Raw genomic sequence first — 12,965 nt, 5'->3', positions numbered from 1 at the left:
TACTATTGAATGAGTGAAAAGAGAGGTGTGATTCTGTATAAAGTTCAGAACTGACTGCCTATTACTCAATTAACAACAAGGATTTCCAAAAAACTCTTAAGATAGTTTTTTTTTTTTCTTTCTTTCTTTCTTTCTTTCTTTCTTTCCCATAGGGGCACTTTCTAGGAGCAAAACAGTCTGCAATGATAGTAGCAGAAGGATCACTTTAAAAATTCATTTATCAGTTTCTTTCAAAGCAACTTTAATTATCTTTTCCAACATTAACAATCACAAACATTAGGAGCATTCAAGAAAACAAGCAAATAGCATGAAATATTTTACCTGCATTTGTCACAACAGATCATGTATCCATCATCATGTGTAAAACCACATATGCACCTGGTTACATCAGTACCATAACTTCCATCTTCAGATGTGCTGATTGTAGTAGCACTGGAAGTTTCATCAAAATTAGGAGTGGTAAAGATGCTTACTTCATTTTTGCTAATAAGAACTGATGGAGGAGGGGAAGCTGGAGGTGTTGGAGGAGGACGAGCACCATAATTATGGTCCTGGATAATTAAACACAAACACAGCACAATGTAATTTCAGTAACAGTATGATCTAAGCAACTTAAATAAAATTCAGTCCTTAACCTATTTGAGAGAGATGAAATTGGCCCATTTCTTCCTTAACACCTTTAAAATAGTGACTTGCTGAAACTAAATTTTAAACTATAATAAATGAAAATATCTACCTACAACCTTGGTCAACTTCACAATACAAGATGTGAGAATAGTGATGGTTAAAAAAAACAAACACAAAACCCTTAGAAAATAGAGGCTAAAGAATAACAAAAACAATTACAAAAGACATATTGTCACTAGACAGTATACAATAGGGATTTTTAAAGTTTGGGTATTTTTTATTCTGGTCCAAGTGGTAAAAATTTCTTTTTTTTTTTATATTTTATTTTTTAACTTTACAATATTGTATTGTTTTTGCCATATATCAACATGCATCCACCACAGGTATACATGTGTTCCCCATCCTGAACCCTCCTCCCTCCCCCCTCCCTGTACCATCCCTCTGGGTCATCGCAGTGCACCAGCCCCAAGCATCCAGTATCGTGCATCAAACCTGGACTGGCGACTCGTTTCATATATGATATTATACATGTTTCAATGCCATTCTCCCAAATCATCCCACCCTCTCCCTCTCCAACAGAGTCCAAAAGACTGTTCTAAAAATTTCTGATAATGATAACTCGATAATACCACAAACGTGTTCAGTTCTGCAGCTGTTTCAGTCTGTACTCTGCCTCTTACTAGCTATGCAACACTCAATAAGTTAGCTTAGATAAGCTTTCATTTTCTCAGCTATGAAATGGGGATGAAAATTATACCCATATATGAGGTTGTTTTTGAAAATTAGATAATATATGTAAAAATATATATTAGTCAAGCTAATATATATATATATCAAAAAATATATATATGTCAAGCTCAGCACAGAGCTTGACATATAAGAGCTAAATCAGTGGTAACTATATAATTTATCATATAAAGTACTATATAATTTAAAATCAACGGTAGATAGTATAATTCTACGTACAATCTTTTTATAGAGAAGGTAAAGAATTATAACACTAAACTAGTAAAAGCATAAAAAGCAAAATACTACTACTATAAAAACTTCTAAGGAATTCCTCTTATAGAATTTTAATCCCTTGAATAAATATAATTAGATCAATGACAAATTAAACTACAAATTATATACCTAATTGTTTAGATAGTATAAAAAGTCTGCATTTTAAATATTCAGTTTTAGGCATAACACCACATACATCAACTTTCAACTTTTAGATGTAAAAAATTCAGATTTATATACAGATATAAAAAAACCTTCCAGAGAAATTTTTGACACTTACCGCATAGGGCAAACCAATGTAACTGTGTGAATGATGCGAGCTGCTGGTATATAACTGGTGGGGATAACTGTTGGATTTCTCAACTACCACAGGGCTAGCTTCTACGGATTCTGGTCTGGAAGGAAAAACATTGCATCAAAGAGAATTCCACTCAAACACTTACTATATTGGCTATACAAATAAAATGTCTTTAAAATGTCTAAAACATAAACACCCTGCAGATATGACATACCCTATCTAGAGTCCATGTTATAAAAAAACCTTTTAATTAAGTACAATAAATGTCCCATCTTCAAACTCTGATATAGTTTCCCTATCACTGAAAAAATTACTAGACATTAAAAATCACTTAATGTACTCAGTGGCACTGGGGACACTATGCACAGGGGTGGACAAAAGTGGTAGAAATAATTTAAACAAGACTAAGGACATACTGAATCCACATGCATGGACCCCAATTTGAATGTGAAGTATCCATTTCAATGTTCAAAGCTTTATGTATGTGTTACTATGTCAAGATATAACAAAGTCTTGGAACTATCAGAAAAGCTAAGGAAAGGAAACCTTACAATGAACCAAGACTTGCTTATGAAAAAAAAATGCAACCAGTAGCTGTGGTAGTGTCAGATTAGCAGTTCTGGCCTCATAATGACTAAATGATGATGAGCTGACCAACCACTGACAGTAACAACTCACCTACTATGGTTGACTTCTAAGTTCCCTGGTCTAGCATTTTATGTACATCACCTGCCCAGATGCTTCACTTGTATCAATCCTCCTGGAGCCCTCATCTGACAATTCCTATTGATCAATGTGGCAGTGAACCTACTTCTGAGGGCAATTCACACTGAAATTAATTTCTCCCTTGCACAAACACAACATGACTTATTTCCATGCCTTTATTCTTACCAAGCCACTGTTAGAGATGATTTTTTCAAAACCTTTATCAAACCTCTTAATCAAAACCTTTCCTTAGAATTTAATACTATTTGAATTCTTCATGGTTTAAGGCTGCTTAACGCAGTTACAATCTAACTGGTCAAATTTCTGTTGTCAACTACTTCTCTCCTCAACTCATCCCTTAAGCAAATTCTCAATTTCGCTCTAAGTGACTATTACTTGGGATCCAGTGTGCTACAATCAGGAGAGAGAGGAGACACAAACTAAGGTCAAGCAGTTCTGAAGGAGATTATAAAAGAAGAGTCTCCAAAATGTTCTGAATCTTTAGAAAACCAGTACTCACCTAATAGCTATGCTGTGATGTTAAAAATTGACTTGTTTAATCTTTTAAAGAGAAATGTGTTTAATTCCAAAATTAATTCATGTTTATTGTACAAACTTTAAAAGAGACATAACAAGAAAGTGAAAGATCATGTCTTCATCCAAACCTGATAGACCCATGTTAAGATGCTTTGTATCCTCCTCTATATTTGTCTATCCATAAATACATCTCACCGTTTTTTAAAAATGAGAATATACAATATGTATTCACAATTTGGTGCTTCCCTGATGGTTTGTGTGTGCGCTCAGTTGCTTCAGTCATGTCCAACTGTTTGTGACCCTGTGGACTGTAGCCTGCCAGGCTCCTCTGTCTGTGGAATTCTTCAGGCAAGAAGACTGGGGCAGGTTGCCATGCCCTCCCCTCCAGGGGATCTTCCATACCCAGGGACTGAACCCACATTTCTTAAGTCTCCTACATTAGCAGGCAGGTTCTTTATGGCTAGCATCACCTCAGAAGAATTCACCTGCCAATGCGGGAGACCCGGGTTTTATCTTTGGGTGGAGAAGATCCCCTGGAGAAGGAAATGGCAACCCACTCCAGTATTCTTGCCTGGAGAACTCCATGGACAGAGGAGCCTGGCCAACTACAGCCCATGGGGTCCCAAAGAGTCAGACACAACTTAGCGATTAAACAACAACAAATTCACAGTTTGCCTTTTCAACCTTCCAATGTTAACACATAGTGCTGTCTTATTTTTTATAACTGCTTATTTCATTATATGAATGTACTATAGTTTATTTAATAAATTCCCTACTGGATGTTTAAATTGTTCCTATTCTTCAGTGTTAAGGTATCATTGCAATTGTACACTGTTTTATATATAATTTTCTGTTTATATAATGGTATTTCTACAACATGGATTCCTTGAGGCAGACATACTGAACAAAAGGATAAAATTCACATAAAATGAATAGATAAACTGCTTTGATTACAATATTGATTCCTTTCAAATTATTTTAAAAATACACAACAGGAGGACTTCCCTGGTGGTCCACTGGTTAAGAATCCACCTGACAATACAGGGGATACCAGTTTGATATCTGATCACAGAACTAAGATCCTATAGGCGCCAGAGCAACTAAACCTGACTGCCTCAACTACTGAACTCATGTGCTCTGGGCCCATGCATCACAACTAGAGAATCTGTGTGCCACAGTGAAAGAGCCAGTGCAGCCAAGTAAATAAATAAATATTTTTTAAAATACATAGAGGGAAAAAGCAGAATTTTAGCAATTCCTGATTATTAGAACAACATGTAAGAATTATAGCCATTATAGAAAGAATCACTTTTAGGGATTTAGAGTGTGGCAAGAAATTTGTATTTTAGAGTAGATAATGGGTGTGAATTAAACAAGACTTTCAGCCCAAATACAGATAAACTCAAGCACGTAAACAAGCCACAAATCCTTTGCATAACCTCATGATTCAAATTAAAGCTATACAGTACTATTCACAATTGCCAAGACATGGAAACAACCTATATGTCCATTGACAGATGAAAGGGTAAAGAAGATGTGGCACATATTATACAATGGAATACAACTCAGCCATAAAAAAGAATGAAATAAACTATTTGCAACGACATGGATATAACTAGAGATTATCATACTAAGTGAAGTAAGTCAGACATAGAAAGACAAATAATGTATGGGGTCACTTATATGTGGAATTTAAAATATGGCACAAATAAACCTATCTATAAAACAGAAGCAGACTCACAGACATAGACAACAGACTGGTTATCAGAGGGGGAGGGAAAGAGAGAGGGACAGACTGGAAGTTTGAGGTTAGTAGATGCAAAGCACTATATTTAAAATGGATAAATAACAACATCCTCCTCTACAGCACTTAGAACTATATCCAATCTCCTGGGATAAACCATAATGGAGAAGAACACAAAAATGAATGCATATGTGTATAACTAAGCCACTTTGCTGTACAGCAGAAATTAGCACAACACTGTAAATCAACTATACTTTAATATTTAAAAAAAAAAAAATTAAAGCTCTAAGTACTGAAAAGCTGGCAATGCAAGAAGGCAGAAACACTTCATCAAGATCTTCATTTCTATGCTGATACTTACTAAGAGTAATTTTAAAAGGCAATAATGTAAAAAGAAATGGGTTGACACAGTTTAAGGATTTTCCTGAACTGTAAGATAGTATTTAACAGAAAACAAAACAAAAAATAGGGCACCAGACATTCTTAGAAATGTTCTTTAAAAAGTCCCATGGTGCTAAATATCCTCAAAGCACACAGTAAATCTGAAAACAACTTTGTGACAAATACCAACAGTCAAATATCCTTTAGATCCAGTAACCCCGTTACTGGAAATTTATTTTAATAAAATTAATTTCCACTAAGTAATTACTCACAGAATTGAGATGTTCTTTGTAATTCTATTCCTAAAACCAGGTATACAAGTAGAAATTATTTAAATGTCCAACTAGTAGAAAATGATTAAATTTGAGCAAACCTACTATATTTACACATGGACAATGCACAGCAAGAACTCACAGTAAACAAAAATTACTACATTATGGTTATGGGAGCTTTCTCAAAATCTCCTGGAACATTAACACAAAGCTTTAATAATTTTTTTATACTGCATGGCTAAAGAGATAATATACAATAGGTTTTTGTGTAAATAGTTGTTACAGAGTTTTGCCAAGAGAACACACTGATCATAGCAATACCCTCTTCCAACAAAACAAGAGACGATTCTACACATGGACATCACAGGTCATCAATAATGAAATCAGACTGATTATATTCTTTGCAGCTGAAGATGGAGAAGCTCTATACAGTCAGCAAAAACAAGACCTGAGCTGACTGTGGCTCAGATCATGAACCCCTTATTGGAAAATTCAGACTTAAATAGAAGAAAGTAGGGAAAACCACTAGGCCATTCAAATATTACCTAAATCAAATCCCTTACAATTACACAGTTGAAGGGACAAATAGATTCAAGGGATTACATCTGACAGAGTGCCTGAAGAACTGTGGACGGAGGTTCGTAACATGGTACAGAAGACAGTGATCAAAACTATCAAGAAAAATAAATGCAAATAGCTTAGAAAAGAAGAGAAGCAAAAGGCAAGCGAGAAAAGGAAAGATAAACCCATTAGAATACAGAGTTCCAAAGAATAGCAAGGAGAGATAAGAAAGCCTTCCTCAGTGACCGATGCAAAGGAACAGAAAAACAAAAGAATGGGAAAGACTAGAGATCTCTTAAAAACTAGTTACCAAGGGAACATTTCATGCAAAGATGGGTACAATAAAGGACAGAAATGGTATGGACTTAACAGTAACAGAAGATATTAAGAAGAGGTGAAAAGAACAGACAGAAGAACTATACAAAAGCAATCTTAACGACCCAGATAACCATGATGGTGTCATTACCCACCTAGAGCCAGACATCGTGGAGTGTGAAATCAAGAGGGCTTTAGGAACACGAACAAAGCTAGGAAAGGTGATGGAATTCCAGCTGAGCTTTTTCAAATCCTAAAAGATGATGTTGTGAAAGTGCTGCACTCAATAGGCCAGAAAATTTGGAAAACTCAACAGTGGCCATAGGACTGGAAAAGGTCAGTTTTCATTCCAATCCCAAAGAAAGGCAATCCTCAAACTACCACACGATTGCACTCATTTCATGTGCTAGCAAAGTAATGCTCAAAATTCTCCAAGCTAGGCTTCAACAGTATGTGAACCGAGAACTTCCAGATGTTCAAGCTGGATTTAGAAAAGGCAGAGGAACCAGAAATCAAATTGCCAACATCTGCTGGATCATAGAAAAAGCAAGAGAATTTCAGAAAAACCTCTACTTCTACTTCACTGAGTATGCTTTATAAAGCCTTTGACTGTGTGGAACACAATAAACTGTGGGAAATTCTTAAAGCCATGGGAATACCAGACCACCTCACCTGCCTCCTGAGAAACTTGTATGCAGATCAAGAAGCAACAGTTAGAACCGGACATGGAACAACAGACTGGTTCCAAATTGGGCAAGGAGTACGTCAATGCTGTATAGTGTCATCCTGCTTATTTAACTTATATGCAGAGTATATCATGCGAAATGCCTGTTTGGATGACTCACAAGCTGGAATGAAGATTGCTGGAAAAAACATCAATAACCTCAGCTATGCAGATGACACCACCCTTATATCAGAAAGCAAAGAGGAACTAAAGAGCCTCTTGATAAAGGTCAAAGAAGAGAGTGAAAAGGTTGGCTTAAAACTGAACATTCAAAAAACAAAGATCATGGCATCCGGTCCCATAACTTCTGGCAAACAGATGGGAAAACAAAGGAAACAGTGACAGACTTGATTTTCTTCGGCTCCAAAATCACTGCAGATGGTGACTGCAGCCTTGAAATTAAAAGATGCTTGCTCCTTGGAAGAAAACCTATGATATAAAAAGTTGTTTAATGCTAACGTCTTTGCCAACAAAGGTCCGTATAATCAAAGCTATGGTTTTTCTAGTAGTTCTGTATGGATATGAGAGTTGGACCATAAGGAAGGCTGAGTGCTGAAGAATTTATGCTTTTGAACTGTGGTGTTGGAGAAGGCTCTTGAGTCCCTTGGACTGCAAGGAGATCAAACCAGTCAATTATAAAGGAAATCAATCCTGAATATTCATTGGAAGGCCTGATGCTGAAGCTCCAATACTTTGGCCACCTGATATGAAGACCCGACTCATTAAAAAATTGACTCTGATGCTGGGAAAGATTGAAGGTAAAAAGAGACGAGGACAAGATGGTTGGATGGCATCACTGACTCAATGGACAGGAGTCTGAGTAAGCTCTGGGAGATGGTGAAGGACAGGGGAGCCTGGCATGCTACAGTCCATGGTGTCACAAAGAGTCAGACATGACTGAGTGACTAAACAACACCAATAATTTCTAGTTGTTACATGACATCCTGAACTTCTTTGAGTCGACTTTTCCACTTAAGACTGTTCAGAATTCTGAAAGAAACTTTTTATTTGACTATTTAGCCACACAAAGCTTGAGTCATCTCCAAGGGCTTGTTTTTGATTTATAGCACATTACTAAAGAGCTTCCAAAAAGATACCTTTACATAGACTCTAGAGTTGAGAAAATAAAATTGTATTTTAAACTCCTACTCTTAACTGTGAGATCTGCGAACTTAATATTCATTGGTTTAAGATAATATGATTTAAATTTCCTAGTTAAAATCTATCACTTAAAAAAATACCATCACTTGTTAAAATTTTTATACTGGAGAACTTTATATCCCTCCTACTCCTATATTCTGTCCCAATGTATTCTATCATGGTCAGTACTCAGTCACTTAAATAATACAGCAAATTTCAATCTCTGTCTTGTTGCTGTTTTAATTCTGCTAGTTTCCAGCTGCCTGAATTAGGCACTAACCAGAACTGTTAAACAACAAAGAATCTGCCTGCAATGTGGAAGACCTGGGTTCCATCCCTGGGTCAGGAAGATCCCCTGGAGAAGGGCATGGCAACCCACTCCAGTATTCTTGCCTGGAGAATCCCATGGACAGAGGAGCCTGGTGGGCTACAGTTCATGGGGTTGCAAAGAGTTGGACATGACTGAGTGACTAACACTTTCACTTGAAGCAGGCACTAACTGGAACTGTTACTTTAAAGAACTATACCATTCAACTTATTGAAATCACAGTATTATTTTTTACATATAGGGACATTTTGTTCAACTCTATAGTCCCTTATATCTGTCTACCATGAAGAGGCTATAAAAATTTTGTAGCCTTAGTTCTACCTCTCCTAAACAAATGAAATAGAATTAACTAAGATAACGAGCATTCAACAATCATTTGTATGTAGTAAGTTTCAGGGTTCACAAAGAGACCTTCAAGCCTTATGATTCATGTCTTACTACTGTTTCCAAACTTTTTCATCCTCTCAGACAGACACTTTGTTCTCATATCTCTTACCTTCTCCAGGTCCAATCGCCTGGTAACCTTTACTATTTATTTCTATTTGCCCATTCTAGAAAACTTACATCAGTTCAGTTGCTCAGTCATGTCCAACTCTTCGCAGCATACATAACTATTCGCAACATAAGACAATGTACACAAATGGAATCATAAAATGTTTGTCATTTTATGTCTGTTTTATTTTACTTAGCATAACATTTTCCAGTTTCATCCATTTTATACCATGTTTCAGAATTCTATTCTTTTTTATGGCTAATATTCCATTGTATAGATAGGCCACATTTTGATTTGTCCATTCATCTGTTGATGGACACTTGAGATGTTAGACCTTTTGTCTAACATAGACATTTTGTCTATTGCGAGTAATGCTGTTATGGATATTGATATACAAATATCTGTTTTGAGCCTTTGATTTCAATTTTTTCTGGGCCATAAGGTAATTCTGTTTAACATTTTGAGAAAGTACCAAACTGTTTCCCATTTTTTTTAATGCCTTAATCTTTTAAAATTTTTCTTTTCCCTATCTCCTAAATGTTTGTTTTTTAGGTGTCTGTACTTTAAACCTTGGAGGTTTCATCCACTACTATAGTTTTCACCATTTCCTATGTGTTCATGAATTCCAAATCATCCTTAATCTAACTGTATTTCATTAGCTCCACCCAAATAGTTCTCCATATTACTAGACCTCTTAATTTATCTAAATTTATCTCATGACTATAAAGTAGATGTTTGTTGTAGAAAGCCCTTTTTTACATCCCAGATTTTGGAATTTAAAATTAAACCAGGGACTTCCCTGATGGTCCAGTGGCTAAGACTGGGAGCTTCCAATGCAGGGGGCGTGGGTTCAATCCCTTCTTGGGGAACTAAGATCCCACATGCCATGCAGTGCAGCCAAAAAAAAAAAAAAGAATTAAATTTAGAGCTGGAGCCAACCAACTTTTTCTGTGAAGAACCAGAGAGTAAATATATTCAGGACCTCAAACAATATGGTTTCTGTTGCAACTTCTCAGCTCTATTGTACCTGGAAAGCCAGAAAATATAATTAAACAAGTGGGCATGACTGAGTCTCAATAAAATCTTATTCACAAAAATCAGGCAGCAGGCTGGGTTTGGCTCAGTAATCCTAGTTTGCTGACTGCTTGTTTAGAGAAAGCAAATTTGGGGAAGGAACTGATTGTAATAGAGTACCATTTTTCTCTGATTTCAATGGCTTTAGCAAGTGCTACTAGTGTAACAGTATAACTTTCTTTGAAAATGTAACATCAACTCAACAGGAATTTCTTATTAATTTATTAATAAATAATTATTGAGGGTTTATTATATACCAGCTACTGTTTTAGGTACTGGGAACACAATTTCATATCTAAAATCTAGTATTTACATTCAAATTGTTTTTCTTTTATAAAAATGGAAAAATGCCACTTTGTATTACAACCCTATTCTTCCACTTGCCCTCTGGACCTTATCCCTTCTCACATTTTCAAGATCTGTACACTTTACTCTTGCTGGCAACTATTCCTTGTGTTTTACATCTTCAGTCTACCTCTATATTAGATCACTGCTGTCTTATTTATTATTCCATTAAAAAAAAAAACTCCTGCCCCCTTTCATTTGTCATTTCTCTGTTCCTCTTTTTAGAAAACTTAAAAGAGTTGTTTGTGCTCAACATCAGGCTGCACAACACCACAATAACTATCCATATTGTCAAACTAATTGGTAATTGTAGTTTATATAGACTTTTCAGCATGTGATGTAAGTGTTCCCTTCCTAAAAAGACTTAACTTTGCTAGCTTTCTAGATTGGAGAAGGCATTGGCACCCCACTCCAGTACTCTTGCCTGGAAAATCCCATGGACGGAGGAGCCTGGTGGGCTGCAGTCCATGGGGTCGCAACGAGTTGGACACGACTGAGTGACTTCACTTTCACGCATTGGAGAAGGAAACGGCAACCCACTCCGGTGTTCTTGCCTGGAGAATCCCAGGGACGGGGGAGCCTGGTGGGCTGCCGTCTATGGGGTCGCACAGAGTCGGACATGACTGAAGCGACTTAGCAGCAGCAGCAGCAGCAGCTTTCTAGATACCACACTTAACTGGCCACTCTTTCTCATTTTTGCTTGATTTTCTTTTCTGCCCATGTTTTCTCTTTTCCCCCGGCTCATCTTTTTCTTTAAACAACTCTCCATCCAGTTACTTAATCCAAAACCATAAAGTATCATTCTTGATTATTCATTTGCCCTCACCCACCACATCTAATTCTTTGATCAATTCTGGCTCTTCTTACAATATACATTTACAATCAGTACACTTCTCCTCCTAGTCCAAGTCTTTGTCATCTCTTGCCTGGACATTGCAGTAACACTATGAATGTACTGAATGCTACTGAATTGTACACTTAAAACTAGTTAAAACGGTAAACTTTATGTTACGTATATTTTACTACAATTTTTTAAAAGAAAGAAAGAAAACCACAAAAGGCTAGTTTCACTAAAGCCAAAGGCACAGAGAATCAAGAGTAATAAATCCTCCTTAGACAACAAACAATATGAGGCCTGAAAACTATGCATTAGCTTCAACATGCCAGTAGCATGGTCAAAGTAAAAGTCAACTTGTATGGAGCAGCTGGAAGAAGAGTGAAGGACGCAAGCATTCAAGGATCTGAATAGACTGACAATTGAGACAGTGCCCAAGGAACCAAAAGAATGACAGGTGGAGATAATACTGATACAGGGTCAAGATTTAATCTGAAATAGTCACTCTCAGAACCTACCTCTGACCCTGTGAGGTGATACTGGGTGTTAGAAAAGGTAAAATGCTGTTGCTAAGACTCGTTTAGTGGAGCAGGTAGAGCAAAGATGTAGTGGGGATGCTTTGCAAATGGCTCCAAGGGAGTGGTAGAATATGGATTTCTTTCCCTCAGATTGGAAGTAGTTTTGTTCTGGCCTAGAATTAGTGGTAATAGATCTGCTTCTGCTGAGTGTATACAGGTGTAATGTGGAGGGCAATTCTTGGATCCCCAGACAATGCTACCATGAAGCAAGGGGTGGAGAAGCAGTCGCTGAGTTTTGCTTGTTGTGACACTGAGTATAGTAGGACAGAACTATTCAGGGAAACAGTACCTGCTGCTCCAAAGTGATATTCAGGAACTGTTCTAGAAGGTATTTTAAATATCACATTTGTTCAACCTCCAGTATTACACACCAGGAGTTGACTGATCTAAGTACCACAAACTGATTATCATTAAGTCTCTGTATATTCATGAGACATGAAACATAAGCTCTCTGGATCTCAGATTCCACATTTACAAAATCAAGTCTTAATTCTAAGTCACATGGCATTATAATAACAAAGTAAATACTAAAGCCTAGATCTCTTAGGTTGGTCTAGTACTATTTCTATCAAACTGCATTATCCCCACTTCCTGTGAGATTTATCAGAGTGCTATTTTGTCTATGGATTTATGACCTAATGATGTAAACAGCTTTACCTCATTTCTGTATTACAAAATGGTACCATGTATTATTTTATTAGAGTTACACAAAGCCTGATTTTTGGTAATTCTGAATCTATACCACTTTAACTGTCATTACTTCATAAACTTTACAAATACGGAGAACACATTTGGGCATTAAAATTTAAATTATTTATGTAGCATTTCCCTTCTTAAAAATGAAAAAAGGTTATTTTCAAATGTGTTACAGTCCTAAATTATTGTTGAAAAACTCAGAAAGCAGAACAACTACCATTTTGTTTGCAGTAATCTACCTGATGTTGCCACATTTTCCTGGAACCACTTTACAAATTTAAAATTGTATTTGTTTATACCAAAATATCCT

The 12,965-nt window shown here is 36.4% G+C and overlaps 1 protein-coding gene across 7 annotated transcripts in view; it reads right to left on the bottom strand.

Annotated features, from left to right (window-relative positions):
* Nucleotides 1-12,965, bottom strand: part of KMT2E (lysine methyltransferase 2E (inactive)) — a 90,957-nt gene that overhangs the window by 50,058 nt on the left and 27,934 nt on the right. For 6 of the 7 annotated variants that reach the window (XM_025292009.3, XM_025292008.3, XM_006046306.4 and 3 more), the window contains 2 exons: nt 1,910-2,024; nt 322-551 (listed from right to left, as the gene is read on the bottom strand). In XM_025292009.3, the coding sequence (XP_025147794.3) occupies nt 322-551; nt 1,910-2,024 (345 nt within the window). Of the gene's footprint in view, nt 1-321; nt 552-1,909; nt 2,025-12,965 lie in introns of those variants that run through there. The other variant, XM_025292012.3, reaches the window with a different exon arrangement.

Source organism: Bubalus bubalis, chromosome 8, assembly GCF_019923935.1.
Source record: "Bubalus bubalis isolate 160015118507 breed Murrah chromosome 8, NDDB_SH_1, whole genome shotgun sequence".
Lineage (NCBI taxonomy): Eukaryota > Metazoa > Chordata > Mammalia > Artiodactyla > Bovidae > Bubalus > Bubalus bubalis.
This window is presented reverse-complemented; position numbering and strand designations above follow the sequence as displayed.